The 23,624-nt window shown below is 42.0% G+C and overlaps 1 protein-coding gene across 1 annotated transcript in view; it reads right to left on the bottom strand.

Moving 5' to 3' along the window:
* The window catches only part of SLC12A4 (solute carrier family 12 member 4), a 63,304-nt gene extending 44,273 nt beyond the window's left edge, over nucleotides 1-19,031 (bottom strand). Inside the window, 1 exon segment of the mRNA XM_032230554.1 lies at nucleotides 18,700-19,031. Coding sequence (XP_032086445.1) covers nucleotides 18,700-18,856 — 157 coding nt within the window. The 5' untranslated portion in view covers nucleotides 18,857-19,031.
* Between the last annotated feature and the right edge of the window lie 4,593 nt (nucleotides 19,032-23,624).

Genomic DNA, 23,624 nt, shown 5'->3' with positions numbered 1-23,624 from the left:
TTTCTACCGTCCAGGTGGCTGCCAAAACTCAAACTCCATGGTCAATAGCTGGCCAAGTTGTAGTCTCTGCGAACAACCACTTTAAACTCAATGTAAATCGTTCTAAACTTGACTGTAAAAAATACAATTTCTGTAATTGAATTGTCGAAGTCTGGAATGCCCTACCTGATTCAGTCGTCTCAGCTACATGTTTTCACAGTTTCAGTCACAAACTGACTTCCGTGGACCTTACTTCATACTTAAGAGGTGTGTAGAGGGGACGTGTATAAGGGCACTAACGGGCCTATCGTCCTGTCACTGTATTTTTATATTATTCCTGTTTTTGTTTCTGTTTGGCAAATTACAATAAATAAAAAATAAACAAACAAACTGGAGAACGCTGAGTAGGGAAATGTGGTACCCAGTTTTTCATTTCATTCCAAGCTCATTGTCTTCTTTTTGCTCTACAATTCATTTGCTCACAATGCTATGGACAATTGCAACTCCGATTTGGAAAAAAAAAGAGGATTTACAACCATTAGATTACCAGACATATTTAACAAAGCATTTGGCTAATGAAATAGAAACTCATCTGACTGTTTGCATTTTTAAAGAATTCTAACATGCACCTGAGAGTTTGGAAGAAGGACAGAAAAAATTAGCCAGGTTCACTTTGTGACTCCATTGGTGAAGTCCAAGAAGCCCACTTGGAAGAGACCTTCCAATTCTCAGGAGAATTGGAAAGCTTTGGAAGCAGAGAAGAACCTTAAGCTCAAAATCTGACAATGCAAATTTTGCAGTATGACTCGTGCAATATACTGCACAAGTCAAAAAGAGGGCTGTGAAAATATATACAGACCCTTCGCATCCTGGACATAAATTGTTTGGACTCCTACCCTCAAAACGAAGCTATAGCACACCAAGACAACTAGACACAAGGACAGGTTTTTTCCCCGAATGCCATCACTCTGCTAAACAAATAATTCCCTCACTACTGTCAAACTATTTACTAAGGCTGCATTACTATTAATCTTCTCATTGTCCCTATCACCCATCCCCTCCCACCTATGACTGTATGACTGTAGCTTTGTTGCTTGTACCCTTACGATTTATATTGATTGTTTCCTAATATAATTAGATTGTGTACCCTAAGACTATCTTTAAATATTGTACCTCATGATTCTTGATGAATGAATCTTTTATTTTATGTACCCTCATATGCACCAGAGACAAATTATTTGTGTGTCCAATCACATTTGGCCAATAAAGAATTCTATTCTATTCTATTCTATTCTTTTCTATTCTATTCTATTGTATTCTAGTCTAGTCTAGTCTAGTCTCTTCACCTCCTCCTCCTCTTCTTCTATTCTATTCTATTTCCCTATTCCTATTCTATTTCCCTATTCTACTCTATTCTATTCTATTTCCCTATTCCTATTCCTATTCTATTTCACTGTACCTATTCCTATTCCATGCTATGCTATTCAATCTGCACTGGACATCTTTTAGATATTCAAACTCCTCAAAGGAGGAATCATAGGCTGCAAGTTGTCTCATCAACTACCCAGGATCTCTCGTTCTCCAAATTTCAAATCCCAACCCATCTCGCTCCAGAGCTGGCACTTTGTCCCTTTTTACATTTCAGGTACAGCAGCTCTTGGGGGAGCAATGACTAGTGGTTAAAGACACTAAATTTGTCAGCTAGCAGGGTTTGAAACCTGACTACTGCATGACCAGGTGAGCCCCTGTCCCTTGTGCAATTCAGGACTCTGGGAATGAAGTCAGACCAATGTTTCCAACAGCAAAGTTTTCATAGCTGCCAAGTCAGATGAGGTCAAGAACTTTATCATTAACCATATTCTGTTGTTTTGTTTCCAGAAGAGGCCAATCAATTCCCAACAGCTCTAGGCTTTTGTCCTGAACTTCACAATCGAAAATGCAGTTAACACCCCATGACCAAATCCTCTGTTCCTTCCAACACCGTTTTTCACAAAAATTGATTATTTACAATGGAACGTTAATACATTCTTAAATTTTTCCCATGAACCAAGAGGCAACTTACATGTCGACCAATCATAATGTGTCACAAGCAATCTTCTAACATACATCTTCCTTCCTCAGACAGACTCTCTCACCCACATTCAATATCCTGGCTTCCTCTCCTCACCCCCCCTGGTTCCAGACAAATCACCACCCTACTTGCAAACTGCAAAGAAACACAAATCGTATATTGTCCTAGTAAGCTGTTGTCTGAAAAAGCTCCAATTTTTCCCAAACAAAAGTTGAGGAAGGAATTATAGACTGGGTTCACACATATGTACAACCAGATCCATTCAAAATTATGGTTTGTTTGACCATGGTTTTCTGCAACTGTATCACAGCGAACTACATCACAGAGTCATGTTCAAAAAATGTTTTAGCTTTATTTTACATAACACCGCGGTTGTTTTCACTTAATTTGTACCAAAGTACTTATAAATACAAAGTACTTGTAAAAGTAGGGACACAGTGGCTCAGTGGCTAAGAAGCTGAGCTTGTTGATCAGAAAGGTCGGCAGTTCGGCGGTTCAAATACCTAGTGTCACAGAAATGGAGTAAGCTCCCATTACTTGTCCCAGCTTCTGCCATCCTAGCAGTTCAAAAGCACATAAAAATGCAAGTAGAAAAATAGGAACCACTTTAGTGGGAAGGTAACAGCGTTCCGTGCGCCTTTGGCTTTTAATCATGCCGGCCACATGACCACGGAGACATCTTCAGACAGCGCTGGCTCCTCGGCTTTGAAATGGAGATGAGCACCGCCCCCTAGAGTCGGGAACGACTAGAACATATGTGTGAGTGGAACTTTCACCCATTACTTACTTGTAAATATTTTGATGGTTTAACAGTAGATATCTTTTTTATAATAAGGGAAAAGTACATATGGCATTTGCAATTTAGCAGCATTTTTAATTCAGCTGAAAACTTCTATGCTTTCATCTTATTTCTCAAAAATGTTTTAAAAATTAGTTCTGATTTTAGATCTGGTTCACAGCTCAACCATCAACATCCATTTTTTGTTACTGCCTAACTTTATGAAATTAAACTTTCCTAAAAGATGAAAAGACTTCATGGGTTGCCCAGCAAGAGAATTCTACCTAAAATACAAGGGGACTGACAAAATTATGATTGTAACCCTACCTGTTAATAAGAATTCTTTTCTATTCTCTGACATGTGGCTCATCATTCTCTCTTATTCACCCAGCCCTTGAAATCATATTGTAAGCCGATATGTACAACACCATCATGTTGCCGAGAACAAGACAGATGTAATTGGGTACTTCCCCTGGAAAAATCTACTCTGCTCTCTGGTGCTACAGCTTCACAGTATTGATCAGTAAATGGGAATTCAACAAGCAAGCATGAAACCAGCTAATGGAGCTGGGAAATAGATTCTCCTTCCCCTCCCCCACATATAATCAGAGCTTTGCTAAAATGTTAGGAAGAGATTTTGAGAAGAGATGTCATAGAGTGCAGAGAAGAGCAACAAAGATGATTAGGGGACTGGAGGCTAAAACATATGAAGAATGGTTGCAGGAACTGGATGTGTCTAGTTTAATGAAAAGAAGGACTAGGGGAGACGTGATAGCAGTCTTCCAATCTCTCAGGGGCTGCCACAAAGAAGAGGGAGACAAACTATTCTCCAAAGCACCTGAGGGTAGAACAAGAAGCAATGGGTGGAAACTAATCAAGGAGAGAAGCAACTTAGAACTAAGGAAAAATTTCCTGACAGTGAGAAAAATCCATCAGTGGAACAACTTGCCTCCAGAAGTTCTGAATGCTCCAACACTGGATGTTTTTAAGATGATGTTGGATATCCATTTGTCTGAAGCGGTGCAGGGTTTCCTGCCTAAACAGGGGGTTGGACTAGAAGACCTTCAAGGTTCCTTCCAATTCTTCTATTCTATTCTATTCTAAAAAGCATGAAAATGAAATGCCTGTGGATACGCCAGTGCAAATTAGATAGTGCTCAATCAGTATATTTATGGCAGTTGATTCTCAACAACATTACAATATATTATCACTGTGGAATGAATCATATAGAATCATAGGGCTGGAAGAAGCCTTGGAGATCTTCTAGTCCAATCCCCTGCTCAACAGCAGGTCAAAGGAGGAGCTGCTGAGGGACAGAGATGATAGCTGCTTTTTAAAAATTATGATTGAAATCGAATTGATTTAAACCAAGCCTTTTTACTGGTGATTTAAATCATGATTGAAATCAACTCGATTTAAATCAAATCCACCCTGGTCAGGATTGATTCCCTTTAGGATTGACTAGTTGGATCTCCTTGCAATCCAAGGGACTCTCCAGAGCTTTTTCCAACACCACAATTCAAAACCATAACAAAATTAACAATAATTTTTTAAAAAATAACAATTCACAGGGAAGGTTTCTTGTGGGTTGTAGTAGACTAATAGATGCTATGTATTTGCTCCTGGAAGAAAAGTGGAATAAAGGCTAACCAAAAAATAAAAATAAAATAAGAATTACATAATGTTCAAGCACAGACAAAAGTAAACATGAAAGTAACACAATATGGTACTTGGAACCAGTACAATATCTAGGACTCTCCAGAGATTTTCGGATGCCAATTCTTATTGTCTAGCCATCAGCTATGCCAGCAGCGAGTTCTAGTGTCTGTCAATCATTTACAAGGTTCAATTGTGTCCCGCAGATGACAGAAAAGGAGAAAGGGAAAGCTACTGAAAAAAGAAGAGCATCTGATGATTAGAAGGACTAATGGAAGGAGGAGATAAAGCAAAGAATATCTCCGGCTGAGCAAAATAGAAACAGGAAGTTGTGATGCTTCAAAGTATGTTAGTTTCCTGCTTGTTTGTTCAGCATCTTCATCATCCTTTGCAAACTAAAATCATTTTTAGGACTGTGGAGTCCTTGATGTTCTCTGAGCTTGGTTGTTCGCAGATGCTTTTTTTACCCAACTGTGTAACATCTTTTGTCTTTAGGAACTCTTGTTTGCTTAATAAGGGACACGGCGGCTCAGCGGCTAAGATGCTGAGCTTGTCGATCAGAAGGTCGGCAGTTCATCGGTTCGAATCCCTAGCGCCACGTAATGGAGGGAGCTCCCGTTCCTTGTTCCAGCTTCTGCCAACCCAGTAGTTTGAAAGCATGTAAAATGCAAGAAGAAAAATTTGGACCACCTTTGGAATCTTCCCACCAAAGGTGTTTCCTATTTTTCTACTTGCATTTTTCACGTGCTTTCAAACTGCTAGGTTGGCAGAAGCTGGGACAAGCAACGGGAGCTCACTCCATTACCCAGCACTAGGGATTCAAACTACCAAACTGCTGACCTTTCTGATCGACAAGCTCAGTGTCTTAGCCACTGAGCCATCGCGTCCCCTAATTGACAGTGTTAGAGAAGATAATTAAAGTTAGTTCCATCAGCCTTTTGGGTAGATATCCCAAAGGTGTTTATTTCGAAAGGCAACTGGACTTTGTTTCTCCTTGAAGACATTTTGCTTCTCATCCAAGAAGCTTGTTCAGTTCTGGATGAGAGGTGAAACATCTTCAAAAAAGAAAAAAAAACCAAAGTAAGTCCAGTTGCCTTTTGAAAAAGCACCTTTGGGACAACCACGATCTGGATGACTCAGAATCTCCACAGACAATTTTGGTAGATACCAGTCTCGGCTCCTATTTGAACAAACAGCAATTTGAAATATGCCACAGCAAGCCTCAACAAGTCAGCCCGCTAAAAGAATTAACAGGGCACCAAAAAAAAAAAAAAAAAAAAAAAAAAACCAACCCAAAACCAATTGGCTCCCATTCCCTGCTTTTTCAAATGTAAATATGACATGGGACTTTGATCCTTCGGAGTTTGGATCCAGGAAAAGAAGGGGAGCATGCTGTCCCAGGATACCTCATGCTGAACACGTTTCCTACGAAGATGCAAATACGGTGTGCAATGAACATGTTCAGCCACGTTAGGAGGGGAGTGTAAGCATTCATCCTGTTCTGTGTGAGCAATGTTTGGGTGCAAAATTAGCCAGCAGGCACAACTCAAATCTATACAGATAGTCCTCAAATCACAACCACAATGGAGACCAAAAGTTCTGTTGCTAAGCGAGATAGTTAAGTGAATTTTGCCCCATTTTATGACCTTTTGCCACAGTTGTTAAGTGAACCAGTAAAGTCAAGTGTGAGACAGCAGCCAAAAAAGCCAATGCAAGCCTAAATTGCATTAACAGAGTGATACAATCAGATGCAGAGAGATACTAATCCCACTCTATAAAGCCTTGGTAAGACCACACCTAGAGTATTGCATCCAGTTTTTGTCACTACACTATGAAAAAGATGTTGAGACTCTAGAAAGAGTGCAGAGAAGAGCAACCAGGATGATTAGGGGATTGGAGGCTAAAACATAAGATGAACGGTTGCAGGAACTGGGCATGGCTAGTCTAGTAAAGAGAAGGACCAGGGGAGACAGGATTGCAGTCTTCCAATATTTGAGAGGATGCCACAGATAGGAAGGGGGTCAAGCTATTTTCCAAGGCACCTGAAGGCCAGACAAGGAATAATGGATGGAAACTGATCAAGGAGAGATGAAATAAGGAGGAATTTCCTGACAGTGAGAACAATCAACCAGTGGAACAGAAATTGCCTTCAGAAGCTGTGGGAGCTTCATCACTGGAAGCTTTCAAAAAGAGACAGGACTGCCATCTGTCCGAAATGGTGTAGGATCTCCTGCTTGGGTGGGAAGTTGGATGACCTAGAAGGTCCCTTCCAACTCTACTGATCTGTAATCTGAATCGCTGCAGAAAATACGACTTCAGCAACAGAGTGGTCAATGCCTGGAATGCTCTACCCGACTCCATTGTTACATCCTCAAACCCCCATAACTTTAATCTTAAACTATCCACTGTGGACCTCACCCCATTCCTAAGAGGTCTTTAAGGGGCCGTGCATAAGCGCACCAGCATGCCTACCGTCCCTGTTCTACTGTCCTGTCCCCATTTATTTGCACCCATTTCCTGGGTTCATGTCCATGTTTATACATACCTGTATAAATAAATAAAATAAATAAGCAAGATTGAACAAGGACTTGATTCATTTCTGCTTCTCTTTTCCAAATGCCAACACCAAGGTAAACTGTGGATTCTACTCACGCAAAGTCATCAAACTGGGTTAGAGTTATGTCCCAGTCAAATCCAAAGATAAAAATGCCAAGAATTCTTGGATCAAGCTCTCTGCCAAGTATCTAGCAGACCCTTTCAGTCCATCACGAGTAAATCCAGTGCAGTAAAACTAGAAAACATTTGAAAACCTGTTGTAAGATTTCTCATTTGTTCGCTCAATCCCAGCACCTGAAAAGCATTTACCACTAGTTGGAATTATTGTGCTGCACTTCCCTGGGTCTCCCATTCTGCTGCATTTCGTTTATCGAAAGAAATAATGAAGGGGAGGAGAACAGGACATTAATTGGTGGAGAGGAAAAAAGAAAGAAATAATTGGTGCGTCCAGCCATATTTTGCAATTTGGCAAAGGGCCTTAATCTCCATTTAGCATTGGGTTTATTGCTGCAAACCTCCAGGTTTAAGCTGTTCATTAAAAAGTAATCACATCCCTTTATGTGTGTTTGTGCACATGTGGACTCTGTAATTTCTTTTTTAGAGCATTAGAGCTGGTTGCTGCTCTCCAAGAGACCAAACTGCACAACAAAGGCCCGGAGTTTGTATCTGTCTTTTGCCCATGTATTCAGCGAGGGCCAACAATCTACTTGTGAACCTCCCAGCCTTTTGAAGTTTTAACTTGATTTTTATTTCTATTTATAAACTTTAATCTGTTTTTAACCCATGATTTTATTCATGCAGTTATAGGGTTTCCTGATGATATTGTGAACTGCCCAGGATCACTTAGATGAGACGGTAGAAATTAAGGATTGAATGAAGGGAGGGAGGGAGAAAGAGAGGGAGAGAAAGAAAGAAGAGAGAGGGAAGGAGGGGGAGAGAGAGAAAGAAGAGGGAGGGAGGGGGAGGGAGAGAGAAAGAGAAAGGAAGGAAGAAGAAAGGAAGGGAGGGGAGGGAGGGAAGGAAAAGAGGGAGGAAGGAAGGAAGGAAGATGCATCTCATTCCAGTTAGATTCAAAAAAGGGCATAAAACCAACTTTCCTATCTAAATGTCCTAATTAACCCACTTAAGTTTTACTTCTGACTACACCAACATTCAACAGCCCAACACAGTTTGTAGGCAGATTCTGCCAACTCTGCCCTCTGAATAAGAAACTGGTGCCTTTTAATCATTTGTAATCAGTAGTCCAGACTAATAAAAATTGATTAAAGGACAATGAAATCTGATTCCACTTGACCTCCACTGCTGACAAGGCCAACCTCCAGTCTCTTGTCAAGGCAGATCTGATTATGCCAATGCCAGCACTTTGGCAAGAACCAGCCAAATTACAGAGCTGCAACCTAGCAGGAAGACAAAAATCAACAGCGGCTGCCTCCCAAATTAGATTAATAACATCCCGCCTCGTTTGTGGTTTCTGAGAGAAATATTGCCTCAAGATACACGATTTCCTGCAGAATACCAGAAGCCTTACATTTCTATCAAAAATTCCACATATAGGAACTCTCAACTTTCCCCATCCTTTATGCAGGAAGATTTAATCATTTCAATACAAGGGTTCTGGATTCTGTTGGTTGGCCAAGCGAAGCCATCACTGGGAATGGAGTTTGGGGCATCCCTCGGGATGGAGTAGATTTTAGAGTGGGGTTTGCAGTTTTTATCATATTTTCACCCGTAACTCTTCAGCCAAACCAGGCTAAAGATTTCAGGCCTGCCCCTTTTCCTGGAAATTCTAAAACTTCCCTACAAGAGATTGAGAAGCTATGTTTCCATATGTAACCACACAAAAGTGGCCACCAGTTGTTAAATCATGTTTAATGTTGATTTAGCATAAGGTGAAGGTAAAGTTTCCCCTCGCACATATCTCGTTGCCAACTCTAGGGGGCAGTGCTCATCTCCGTTTCAAAGCCTAGGAGCCAGCACTGTCCAAAGACGTCTCTGTGGTCATGTAGCTGGCATGACTAAACGCCGAAGGAGCACGGAATGCTGTGCCCTTTCCACCAAAGGTGGTTCCTATTTTTCTACTTGCATTTTTTTTTACATGCTTTCCAACTGCTAGGTTGGCAGAAGCTGGGACAAGTAACGGGAGCTCATTCCGTTACACGGTGCTAGGGATTCGAACCGCCAAACTGCCGATCTTTCTGATCGACAAGCTTAGCATCTTAGCCACCAAGCCACCACGTCCCTCATAGTTAGGCGCAGATATGAAGATCTTCAGTCATCCATGTAGATTTGCCTGGAAGTACGACCATGGTTACCAGGATCAATTTGAAGGGGTGTATTCACACATGTTTAGCTCTAAAGGGCACATACAAAGCATGGGCATCTAAGAGAACCCATATTGAGGTCACATCCAGCATATTATCATTGGGTCAGTTCCCTATGGTATTATGACACATGTGAAATCTTGCCTGCTGTTCCACATACACCATATCATCTCATGAGATGAAATACATTTATTCATCTTATGGAGTTTATAGACTGCTCTGTATAGGAGAAGGTAACAAAGGAGAATCTGGGGTGGAGTTAAAAGAGGGATCAGTCTACAATCCCTACATAGTCACAAGCGGACTAGGTCCAACCTCCCTTGAATTCCATTGACCCTCATTTAACTCCAAGAAGATGCTGTTGTTGAGAAGATTCCTGTGCATTGGCTTTTAACAATAAATCAGTTTACCTGGACCTTCACCTGTGAACCTAGTTTTTCCTGCCTGACATCTGACTGTTAAACACTCAGAGGATCATAATACATCCCGATATAAAGATTCTGTAAAGTTGAATTAATAATGGCAACATTGGCCTACGCGCTTTCTCTTTAACCTAGCATTAGAAGAATTAGAAGAGCAGGCAAAAGGTTTAAAATTAATTTGGGAATCAGATTTGGGAGAAATAAATGATAATGATTGGAAAAATATTTGCAATAGAAGAGTATATAAAAATATGTGAGTTAGAGTTAAAGAAAATGGATATAAAGTGATATGGAGGTGGTACCTACCACCACGTAAATTAAATCAAGTGTATGGCAAATATACAAATATTTGTTGGAGCTGCAAGAAAGATGTTGGAACGGATAAACATATGTGGTGGGATTGATATATGGGACATGGTTTTTAGAGAAATTAAGCACTGTTGAATGTAAATCTAGAGATGTCACTGAGGATTGCATTATTGTTGCTGGTGGAAAAAGAGGATATAAATGAAACAAAAAAAAGGAATTGATTATAAATTTGAAAATGGCAGCTAGATTAATAATGGCTAAGTATTGGAGACGAAATTGAGATATTCAAAGAAATGAGTGGTATAATGAAATTTGGAGTATGGCAACAAATGATAAATTAACAACAGAAATTAAACTTTAAAAAGGGATGATTAACGTAAATAATTATAATGGAAAATGGGGGGATTTTATAAAATCAGGGTTGGTGGAAGGCAAAGGGAATAAATCTACTGCAGGGTAATCGGAAACAATACTGCAACCCCTTGGCTAGATTTGTACCTCAAATTAAATAATGATTTGTTTAATGGGGATGGTGGGGAGGGAGGGAGACATCAAGGAAAGAATTCAAAGACTGCAAAACAAAACAAAAAAGGAAGAAAGAACACAGAGATTACAAACTATTTTTTTTTTCAAATGCAAAAGCCTACTTTAAAGAGAAAGTCCTTAGGTAAATGTTGACATTGTCAATCACCCTTTGTTGCCATTAAATGCGAATAAAATCCTTCAAACACACTCCTGTTTTCTCCAGCAATTTATTCCCCCCCCCCAAAAAAAAGTATTATTTCAAGGTTTGTAGAAAAGCCCATTTAGAGGATGACAGGAGAGAGAGAAGGCTCAAGAATTATTAACAAAACAGCATTTTTGTTTTACTTTTACTTATTTTCTTGAAATTTGGGGTTTGGACAATCTGGAACTGGGCCGGCTGCGGTATGATCTAAGCACAGTACACAAAATTGTCTGTTACGTCTTACCTGTCAATGACTACTTCAGCTTCAACCGCAATAACATACAGGCAAACAATAGATACCAACTCAAGGTAAACTGCTCCAAACTCAATTGCAGAAAATATGACTTCAGCAACAGAGTGGGTGACGCCTGGAATGCTCTACCTGACTCCATTGTTTCATCCTCAACCCCCACACAGCTTCAACCTCAAACTGTCTACCGTGGACCTCACCCCATTCCTAAGAGGTCTATAAGGGGGCCTGCATTAGCTCATCAGCGTGCCTACTTTCCCTGCCCTACTGTCCCCATTTATCTGCATCTACTTTCTTTGATCATGTTTTATGTTCATACTTATATTTATTACCTTGCACATGTTAGACAAACAAATAAATAACAATACAAATAATCTCTAGAGAGGAAACATCTTTCCTTATAGCAAAACTAATATTTGTCATTTAAAAGTCAGTGGAGATTCCCAAAACTTTTGTCACACAATAGTTAACAAACCACAAGTTTCACTGTCGCTGTTTCAAAGCTTCAACTGCCAAAGTCTATTGGGGAGACCAACTGGCCCAGTTTTTGGAAATGAATTATAATAGTTAGAAATGAACTGTGATCATTATTATTAATATGCATAGTCGTGCAGTCAGCCAGATGTTTAGGCCCGATATGGCATTTGTATCCATATTTTCAGTCCTTCCCAAGTCCTTTTAAGTACTTCTGAAATAGGCAGATATTATTATTGATGGTGTTAAAGATATCGTCGCAGGATGGAAGCTGTTCCCGTTAAGCTGCCTTTTGCAATTGACTGAGGGTGAACTTGTCAATTCTGATGGTGTTCAAGCAAAGAAGTATTGGAGTAGGATTCTCATCTTGATATAGAAGATTCTCAAAGGTAAATATAAAGATAAAACCAATAACTTTCCTTTGGATTAATGGAAAAAGACTCCGGGGGGGGGGGAGGATTGGAACTTTGATATTAAATATATACATATACATATACATATACATATACATACATACATACATACATACATACATACATACATACATACACACAGACACACACACACACATATATATATATATACATACACACACACATATATATATATACATATATATATATACATATACATATATACACACATATATATATAACCCTATTGGCTCACTGGGAGCCATCCAGGCAGAAACCCTTTTTTTATGTTGCCTTGTTACATTTGTGTTGGAATTGTGCTGATAAATAAATAAAGGGAGACTAGTATAGATCTATTTCAAGCTATTTAGCTCTCATCAGCTAGCCATACCCTTACTGGGAATCGAACCTGGACTGTATTGCATATTAGGCAGTTATATTAACCACTAAGCCATAGGCTCTCTTCCATATATATATATATGCAGGTTTTGGTGTATTCGGGTCTTTTCTCGTGTAATATTGAGAGTATCTTGGCGACGTTTCGACGAGGTCCCACTCGTCATCCTCAGGCTGGTGTCTTCGGCCTCGTGCCTATGCGTAAAAAATGCAAGTAGAAAACGAGGAACCAGCCTTGGTGTGAAAGTAACAGCAATTTTCTTACTAGTGTACAAATTTGACCAAGGGTGCATGCCTCGGTAAGCACATTCCTCCATTTTCAGTCCAGAAAATTATGACACCAAACAGAGAAAAAGAGCAGACAGGAATAATTACAAAAAACAGGTTTAAGAGGAGAATGTTAGTTATGTCTGCATTACAAATGACAAGCAGCATTTGTTTTTTTCCTAAGGCAAAAATAGCTTTTGGGTTACATAAAACAAAGGACCTGTATCATATAAAACTTGTTTTGTATAAAGGCCTTTTTGTGCCGCAGAATGGAATCGTAAGCTTGGGAAAATAAAAAAGGCAAACCAAAGTGTTTAAAAATAGCAGCCAGCAAACTCAGAATATTTTTAATTCTATTTTTAAAAACACCCGGCTGCTTGTTTCAGGATAACCATAATGGAAAAGTGACTAATTCCTGATTGTTCATTATCTGGCTTGATTGTTCTACCAGTTCTCCTTCATGGTGACAAGAATTCAGCTGCTTTTGAAACTGCTTTCAAAGGAGGAGAAAAATGTCCAGCTGAGGAGTTGGCCAAGGGCGGTGTGAAGGTCCTTTATTGAGGACCAGTAATCTCTCCAGCCTTCAGCTGCCTCCCACTTTTCCAGTAAATCTCAAAAGAAAACAAGAGGGTACTCCTAAGGGCTTTTACCCTGGCCTTCTTGTTAGCAGAAAGTTTCTCTTTTGTCCTTTTCTGTAGAATTTCCGCTCTCCAATCTCCCTGCCCCCAGGTTTGCTGGAGAACCTTGGGCCTCTACTTTGTAAGCTCTTCTCTGAGGTTTCTTCCGCATTTAAAAAAGCATTTGTAAAGCAGCATTAAGCTGTTGTGATCCATCAGGTGGAAAGCAAAACCATGCTCTAGTTACCAAACCACTGTAAAGTCAGCAGTTGCAGCCTTGAAATTACATGTTACCTTTTTCTATTTAGACAAAACTATGTCATTATTTAAGAACCTCCATTCAACAAACAAACAGGCTGTTCTTTAACTAAACCAAAAGTCCGGCAAAAAAAAATACGGATACACTTGAGGGAAGATATATTCCTCTATATCCTCTAACTAGGATATGCTGATTACATCCCTAAGGGCTGAATTTGCATAACATTCATAGCCCATGACTTGCAAAGAAACACACGATTTACACATTCTGGTCTAAAATAAAACTGGCCCACACTTTGCTGGAGTGATGATTTGTGAATGGAATCTGATGTTTTCCATTTTCATAAAGGTCTCTTTAATAATGGTACGCTTCCGTATTCTATTTCTCCAAGGAACTCCCAGCAGTTCACTCCTCATTCATAATTTACTCATGAAAATTGCAGGATATGAATTGAATAAATATTGCATGAAGTTTGGAGTTTCTAAGGAATGCTCCATCAAGAACAATGGCTGGAAACTGGAGAGAGGAAGGAAGGAAGGAAGGAAGGAAGGAAGGAAAGAAAGAAAGAATAATACAACTGTTTACTGCTGATGGCAGGAATAGATAAACTGAGACCCTCCATAAATTGCTAAATTGCAGCTCCTAGCATCCTTTAACACTGATGATTCTAATTAAGACTTGGAAATTGTCATTCAGCTAAAACAAGTGATAGATTTCCCCAACTCTAGTTTAGATTTACATTATAAAAAGATTCTAGAAAGAGTGCAGAGAAGAGCATCCAAGATGATTATGGCAACTAAAACATACGAAGAACAGTTGCAGGAATTGGGCATGTCTAGTGTAGGGAAAAGAAGGACTAATGGGTGACAGGATAGCAGTATTCCAATATTTGAGGGGCTGCCACAAAAAAGAGGGAGTCAAACTATTCTGCAAAGCCCCTGAGGGTAGGACAAGAAGCAATGGGTGGAAACTAATCAAGAAGAGAAGCAACCTAGAATCAAGAAGACATTTCTTAACAGTGAGAACAATTAACCAGGCTTGCCTTCGGAGGTTGGGGGTGCTTCATCACTGGAGGTTTTTAAGAAGAGATTAGACAGACTCCTGTTTGAAATAGTTGGACTAGAAGACCTCCAAGGTCCCTTCCATCATTGGTATGCCATTATTTTTTTATTTCTGTTAAGTGATGTCCTACGATTGGTACGTTATGGCCTGAACACAAGATTATCAACCCCTTTTAGCCACTTATGAAGAACTGGCGTTCTTCTTGGCTCTAACTGCAACATTTGGAATGCATCAAGAGCGGTGTCCTACCATTGCTACAATTTTATCTGAAACGCATAGGTTATCAACCTCTTTTAGCCACTTATCAAAAACTCGTGTTCTTCTTGGCTCCATCTCCAATTTTCAGAAAGCAAGAACACAACAAGTATTAAGGCCAATTCTTACAGGGAGAGGCATCCTCAAACGATTATACAACCCTGGGAGAATCAATCTATCCGCAGCACTGAATTGCTGATATGTTCTGTTTGTCAATGTCTGAACTTGTTTTTGTTCAACAGTAGGACAAGGGAAAATATTCCCCGAAGCTGTTTTGTTTTTTCCTTTAGCATACACATTTCCAAACTTTTCCTTTCTCATTTCAAATTTACAGTACACAGAGACAGTTTAGAGAATGGAAACCACCAATTTAATCTAAATGGTTTAGTGTCCAAATAACCTTGCCTGATGATGTGGGTGTTGGCAGAATACACATGTTGAGCTCTACAGATGATTCTGTTCTACAGAGGAATTATTGAGTTTGTCGTCTGCACCTCCATAACTGTCTGGTTTGGCTCTGCAACCCAAGAAGACAGACACAGACTTTGAAGGATAATCAAAACTGCAGAAAAAACAATGGCTACCAACCTGCCTTCCATCAAGGACCTGTATACTGCACGAGTCAAAAAGAGGGCTGTGAAAATATCTACAGACCCCTCACATCCTGGACATAAATTGTTTCAACTCCTACACTCAAAAGGACGCCATAGGGCACAGCACACCAGAACAACAAGACACAAGGAGTTTTTTTTCCTGAATGCCATCATTCTGCTTAACAACTAATTCCCTCAACACTGTCAATTTACTAAGTCTGCATTACTATTGTTCTTCTCTTCCTTCCTAGTATCTCTCTCTTCCCACATATGACTATAACCATGTTGCTTGTATCTTTAAATTTTATATTGTTTTATTTGTTTCCTAGTATAATTTGATTGCTTATTAGTAACCTATGAATATCACTAAGTGTTGTATCTTATGATTCTTGATGAATGTATTCTATTTTATTTTTCTTTATCCACACTGAGAGCATGTGCACCAAAGACAAATTCCTTGTGTGTCCAATCACACTTGGCCAATAAAGAATTGTATTCTATTCTATCTTGTCCACCACGGAAGGAAACAGATTTTAGAACCAACCCGCAAAGCAATTCTTCTGAAGACGGATCAAACCTTACCTGACTAGCAAATTTATTAGGATTTTTTTTTTGCAGATTACAATAGGTTGATGTTACACAGGTTGAGACTTGTTTGACAATACAAGTAAGATAATGCCCTTATGCACCATATTTTTCAGAGTATAAGACGCACCAAGGTTTTGAAGAGGCAATTTTTTTTAAAAAAGTAGGTAGGTAGATAGAGGGATAGAGAGGGAGAGAGAAATACAGTTGGTAGCTAGGGAGAGAGAGAGAGTAGGTAGGTAGGTAGGTAGGTAGGTAGGTAGGTAGGTAGGTAGGTAGGTAAGTAGGTAGGTAGATAAAGGGATATCGAGAGAGAGAAATAGAGAGAGAGAAATACAGTAGAAAGGTAGGGGGAGAGAGTGAGTAGGTAGGTTGGTAAGTAGAGGGAGGGAGGGAGGGAGGGGGAGGGAGGGAGAGAGAAATACAGTTGGTAGCTAGGGAGAGAGAGAGAGTAGTTAGGTAGGTAGGTAGATAGAGGGGGAGAGAGAGGGAGAAATACAGTAGATAGATAAGGAGAGAGAGAGAGTAGGTAGGTAGGTAGATGTTTCCAGGTGTAATTATCCATGTGCTGGAGAAGGAAATTGCTGACAATCTGCAGCACCTAAGACTTTGTTTCTGCTGGCACAGCACTTGATCAATATAATTCTAATCAATCGGTTAAAGAGCTTTCCAAAATGGCCCGGTTTTTTGCTCATTTCTGTCCTCCCCAGCCCCCAGGAGCTCTCCGAAAGCCTCCCCATAAGGCTATGCACAGCCATTTTGGTGAAGGGGTGGGGCTTTGGGAGGAAAAAAAATGCTGTATTCGATGTATAAGACGCACCCAGATTTTCAGCCTCTTTTTTGAGGGAAAAAGATGTGTCTTATACTCCAAAAAATACGGTAGCTGGTCTGTTCCATTTAGAAATAAGTGACCCAAAGAAGACTGATCACTAAACAGGACAGCTCTTCAGCCGGCAACATTCAGAACCCAAAATGATGTAATTGAAACAGTTTGTCAGCTGCAAATCCACCTTAAAAGAAATCATCTGGTTCAGAAGACATATCGCATAGTTTCACATTGGCCACGTTTAAACCAGCATGTTGTGTGAATCAGTTACAGGTAGTCCTCAACTTGCAACAGTTCATTTAGTGTACTTCAACTTGGGGAACTCTGGGAATTGAAGTCCACAAGTCTTCCAGTTGTCAAGGTTGGATACCCCTGGTTTAAACAAAGCACCGCTTAGTGCTGGGGTGTCAAACTCAAGGCCCGTGGGCTGGATCCGCCAATGGGCTGCTTAGATCTGGTCCATGGGGCTGCCCTGGAATAGTGAAAGACCAGCACATGGTGTCTCTGCAGCTCTTTTTTGCTGGCAGAGGATTTTAGGAGGCCGTCACAGCCAAAAATGGAGCTCTGGAGTCCATTTTTTGCCAGCAGAGTGCTCGGGCCACCACAGGTGCCCCAACATGAGTGATGTCAATCCTGCCATGCCCATCCTGGCCACCTCCCCTGACATCAAACACACCTGATGCGGGCCTCAATGAAATTCAGTTTGACACTCTTGGCTTAGTGTGAATCCAGCCTCTTTCTCTGTCATAGAGGCTGGGAAGTTTATATTGCCAGCAATTCACCTCCATCCATCTCCTTTCTTCCTCCTGCCCTCCTCCTCCTCCTCCTCGTTGTTGTTGTTAGTCATGAAGTCGTGTCCAACCCATCGCAACCCCATCCAGGCCTTCCTGTCCTCTACCATCCTCTGGAGTCCATTTAAGCTCACTCTTACTGCTTCACTGACTCCATCCAGCCACCTCCTTCTCTGTCATCCCCTTCTTCTTTGCCCTCCATCGTTCCCATCATGAGGCTCTTCTTCAGTGAGTGGCTTCTCATTAGGTGGCCAAAGGACTTGAGTTTCCTCTTCAAGATCTGGCCTTCTAAAGAGCAGTCAGGGTTGATCTCCTGTAGGACTGACCGATTGGATCGCCTTGCAGTCCAAGGGACTCAAGGAGTCTTCTCCAGCACCAGAGTTCAAAGGCCTCCATTCTTTGGCTCTCAGCCTTCCTTGTGGTCCAACTTTCCCAGCCATCCATTGCAACTGGGAAAACTAAGCCTTGACTAGATACCCTTTTGTTGGCAGGGGGATGTCTCTGCTTTTTAGAATCCTCCTCTCTCCCCACAATTGTTAAAATCAAAACTATAAGCATTCAACTTTTAAAGAAGCAAGCAAAAACTCCCCACCCGGAGTAACCCCTATTCCTTCCAAAGAGCTTCCTTAGATCAGACCCCACAAGTATTGGGGGACTCTACCCACCCAGCATCATCTCCCAAAGGATGGGAACTGTAGCCCAGACCTTGGGGGGGGGGGGGGTAGGAATGTTAGTTTAGAAAAGAGTTGGCGTGGGTGTCCTAGAAGAGGCTGATTCAATTCTGCCTAGGAAACCATCCTTAAACTTACGCCTCCTGAATTTCAACCAAGCGCCTCCCCCGCCTTCCTTTCCAGCCGGGCGGCTTCTAAAACTCTGCGTACCCTCAGAGACCTCTTGCCTCCCGGTCTCCAGGCGGGATGCAAGTTTAGCGCCCAGCAAGCCTCTTCTCCAGCGCTGGCGAAGCGCCTCTCCAAGCGGGAGCAGCCGCGCCTCTCCAAGCGCCTGTCGCTCCACCGAGTGCCCGGGGGCGCTGGGAAGCCAGCCCGCCCGACCGCCCCGTCCAGCCAGCCCAACCGCTTCCCCGCTACTCACCGTCGGAGCTGACCGAGTCGTAGGCATCGCGCTGGCAGGAGGCTCGGGGCGCGCCGTCCGCCCCGGGCTGGCTGTAGTCCACCCAGCTGAGCCCTTCCAAGGCATCGTAGCCGGCCCGCGACTGGTCCTCCACCGGCACCACGGTGAAGTGCGGCATGGCCCCCGGCGGGACGTCGGAGGAGCAGCCGTCCCCGCCTAGCTCTCCCTCCGACGCGCCCGGGGCTTGGTCGGAGCCGCTTCGACGAGGCGAGCGGGAGACGCGGAGCGGCGCAGCAGCCTCGGCCGAGCCAGGCTGGCATTCCAGCGGCCTTGGGGTCACTTCCTCCCAGGAAGCGCGGCTCGGCGACGCCCCCCACTCCCGCTCCCAGGGACTGCAGCGCTCCCGAGGAGGGAGGGTCGGGTCGGGCAGGCGCCGGGGAAGGGGCTCCGGCTGGCTTCGGCGCCAGGGGGACTCGCTTGGGCGGCGGGCTCCGACGCGCAGCCCCCACCCCGAGGGTCCTCGCTCGTCCCTTCACTTTGGCTCCGGGAAAAAAAAAGTTTTCCGCCGCTCAAAGTTGCTGCGGAGTGGGGGGTGTTCTTGGTGCTCTCGGAGCTTGGTCTGTTTGTTTATTATTTGCTTTTATTTATTTGATTTTTTATTTATTATTATTATTTATTTATTTCATCAAGCATGAATTAGATAACAGATACAAGTATAGACATGATTATGGATACATGAAATGGATAGGAAGACAAGGGAATAGTAGGACAGGGACGGTAGCCAAGCTGGTGTTCTTGTGGACGAGGTGGTGCAGTGGTTAAATGCAGTACTGCAGGCTACTTCAGCTGACTGCAGTTCGGCAGTTAGGCTGTTCAAATCTCACCGGCTCAGGGTTGACTCAGTCTTCCATCCTTCTGAGGTGGGTAAAATGAGGACCCGGATTGTTGTTGGGAGCAATATGCTGACTCTGTAAACCACTTAGAGAGGGCTGAAAGCCCTATGAAGCGGTATATAAGACTAACTGCTATTGCTATTGCTCTTAGGAATGGGGTGAGGTTGACAGTAGACAGTCTAAGGTTAAAGTTTTGGAGGTTTGGGAAGAAACCACGGAGTCAGGTAGTGCATTCCAGGCATTGACCACTCTGTTGCTAAAGTCGTATTTTCTGCAATCGAGTTTGGAGCGGTTTACCATAAGTGTGTATCTATTGTGTGCTGGTGTGTTGTGGTGGTTGAAGCTGAAGTAGTCATTGACAGGACATTGTAGCAGATAATTTTATGTACTACGCTTAGGCCAGATCAAAGACGGCAAAGTTCTACTTTCTCTAAGCCCAAACATCCCTTGCAGACGGTTCGTTACCCAAACTCGGTGAAATTGACCCCAGGTTGTCTGTCTCCCTGCCTCTTCTCAACACTTCACCCTGGATTCTCATGTCTCCCCTTGCCTGACTTGCTCGCTTTTGGAGTGCGAGCCTGGACCTAGCCTGACGAGCCCAGCATGGGAGTTGCACGGCCCTGCCTGCCTCAAAGACAACGCTGGCTCATTTGGGGTGTTGTGTGAATGCAACTGATTGGGGTTTGTTCAGCCCACCATGGCTTGCTCCAAAGTGTCAATTCAGCTTCTTATGTTTGAGCTGTTGTGTGAATGCAATTGATGGGGGTTTATTCAGCACACCATGACTTACTCCAAAGTGTGAACTCAGCCACTGTTCAGCTGCCAATAATTCCGCTATAGTAACAACATCATCCTCTTTATTTAGACATTTCCACGCTGACTACTAGGTAAATATTTTCTGACTGAGAAGTCTGTTTGCTCACTTTAGGCTGGAGTTACCCAATGGGGTACCTTACCTGTGATTGTTGAATCAAACATAGATGGGTTCACACACTGCATGGAGGCTTAACATGGTTAGTGGTTTTGGCTTAGCAGGCTAGGTGACCAGAATTGTGGCAAATCATGGTTTATGCATTTACAAGACCAGCCCAGTTTGGTTTACCAAATAAACCTTGATATAGTGTAACGTGTGAACCAAGTCATAATTTCCTCTGGGCTGAATTGAACTGGGGAGAGGAATGCAAAAGGATTTATGCTCATCCATGTTCGTTCTTGCAGATGTTTCATACTGTTCAGTATCTATTTTGGATAATGAAACATCTGCAAGGAAAGAACCAATTTCAGAGAGTACCAGGGACCCCTCATTTCTGCATAACAGTAAGATCTTGGAAGAACGATTCAGGAAACAGGTCATAGTTGCTTGGATTCTTATTTTTTGGTGTTTTCCTGGCACTGTCATAGTTTGTGTGTGTGTATGGGTGGGTGTGTAATGTCCCGCAGTTATCTACGCATTAATAATGATCTAGTAATATTAATAATATCTAGTAATTAGTAATATCTAGTAATAACATCATCTTGGTCACTCCCACCAGGTCACATGGGTGGCAGCCTGGCAGGCCACTCCCATCTGGTCACATGGGTGACAAGCCACTCCCATCCAGTCACATGGGTGACAAGCCACTCCCACAAAGGAGGCCACGCCCACAGAGTAGGTTCAAACAATTTTTGAAACCTACCCCTGCTTTGCATATAATATGAAAGCAGATTAAATGCTGCATTTGGCCTGCAGACAAATCCTTGCTCATCATTTTGCCTTGCTGGAAGAGATGTGAGAATAAATGAGGATGATTTAACCTACTGAGTTAACACTTACCTAGACAATTCAGTTAAGACACAAGCAAAGGTGTGTTTGACAACAGGCCAAACATGAGTAATTTTTAACCTTGTGTTGTTTCACTGTGGTTCTTTTTGTTGTGCAAACCCAGATGATGAGATACATGGTGGAAATGCAATAGCATTTGGGATGTTTTGGTAAACGAAGCTTGGAGTTACAATGTTTAATGTGTTCTGCAATTGCAATCACAAGCCAGTAAGTCGAACGTAATAAAAGAAGACCTGGAGCTTAAGAAATGGGTGGAAAAAGAAAACGGAGAATTTCAGAAAAGAGTTAAGAACGTGGATTGCAAGAGGCTGTTTAGAAACATTCACGCTTCTAGAAATTAATTGGAAAACCAAGACAATGCATACGCCATAAAGAATTCTCAAATTCTTCACATATTCCTCCTCAAATAAACATAATAAAAACAGAGAGCATGTAACTTTTTCTGACTCTATCTTCCTCCATCCCACGGTTTTTTCTAAATGCAAAAATGAAAATATTGGGGCTTTTTTCGTGCACAGGAATACAGAATAGAATAGAACAGAACGGAACGGAATAGAATAGAATAGAATAGAATTCTTTATTGGCCAAGTGTGATGGGACACACAAGGAATTTGTCTTTGATGCCTATGCTCTCAGTGTACATAAAAGAAAGATACATTTGTCATGAACCATAAGGTACAACACTTAGTGATAGTTAAGGGGTACAAATAAGCAATCAAATCATAGTAGGAAGCAACATAAATCATAAGGATACGAGCAACAAAGTTACAGTCATTCAGTCATAAGTGGGAGGAGATGGGTGATAGGAACGATGAGAAGATTAATAATAATAGTAATGTAGACTTAGTTAATAGTTTGACAGTAGTGAGGGAATTATTTGTTTAGCAGAGTGATGGTGTTCGTGTCTAGTTGAAACCATTTATGTCCAGGATGTGAGGGGTCTGTAGATATTTTCACAGCCCTCTTTTTGACTCGTGCAGTGGACAGGTCCTCAAGGGAAGACCATTGTTTTTTCTGCAGTTCTAATTATCCGTTGAAGTCTGTGTCTGTCTTGTTGGGTTGCAGAACCAAACCAGACAGTTATAGTGGTGCAGATGACAGACTCAATAATTCCTCTGGCACACAGAATCTCAAAAAAATCTTCATCTGCATGTATCTGTGTGTGTGTGTGTGTGTGTGTGTGTGTGTGTGTGTGTGTGTTGCATTTGTGCTGATAAAGAAATAGACTAGTATAGATCTATTTCAAGCTGTTTAGCTCTCATCAGCTAGCCATACCCTCACTGGGATTCGAACCTTGGCTGTTTTTACATGTTAGGCAGCCCAGGTTCGAATCCCAGTGAGGGTGTGGCTAGCTGATGAGAGCTAAATAGCTTGAAATAGATCTATACTAGTCTTCCTTTATTTATTTATCAGCACAAATGCAACACAATAATGGTTTCCTGCCTGGAAGGCTCCCAGGGTGGAGCTGAAAGGCAAAAGGGAAGCAGTATGCTCCCTCCCATATTTGGGCATACCAGGTGCTTTGACATAACACACACACACACACACACACACTCACACTCACACACACTTGTAAAGACTCATCTCCATGGAATTTGGTTGAAAGTGATGAAACCTTCTGATACTCCCTAAGAACAATTTCTATATTTCTCTTTTATATAACTGATTCCTATACAAGTAGTAATTGATTTATGGCAGCCTTTGAAGCCAAAATTTCTGTTGCTAAGCCAGACAGTTGCTAAGTGAGTTTTGCCTCATTTTACAACCTTTCTTGCCACCGTTATTAAGTGAATTGCTGCAGATATAAAGTTTAGTAACCTGATGGTGAAATGAATCTGGATTCCCCATGGACTTTCCTTGTCAGAAGGTCGCAAAGTGGGATCACATGATCCTCGGACACTGCACCCATCATAAATATGAGTCAGTTGCCAAGCACCCACTTTACACCTATCCTCCGGGAGCTGCACTGGTTACCGATTGGTCTCCGGATACGCTTCAAGGTGCTAGTCGTCACTTATAAAGCCCTTTATGGTATTGGACCTGGTACTTGAGAGACCGCCTGCTGCCAATTACCTCCCAAAGACCCACTAGATCACACAGAGTGGGCCTTCTCTGGGTTCCGTCTACCAGCCAATATCATCTGGCCACTACCCGGGGAGGGCCTTCTCTGTGGCGGCTCCGGTCCTTTGAAAACGAACTCCCCGCAGAGATTCGGACCCTCACCTCTCTCC

This window comes from Thamnophis elegans, chromosome 14 (assembly GCF_009769535.1).
Source record: "Thamnophis elegans isolate rThaEle1 chromosome 14, rThaEle1.pri, whole genome shotgun sequence".
NCBI classification, from domain to species: domain Eukaryota; kingdom Metazoa; phylum Chordata; class Lepidosauria; order Squamata; family Colubridae; genus Thamnophis; species Thamnophis elegans.
The sequence above is the reverse complement of the archived record's forward strand: the minus strand, read 5'-3'. Positions and strand labels throughout refer to the sequence as shown.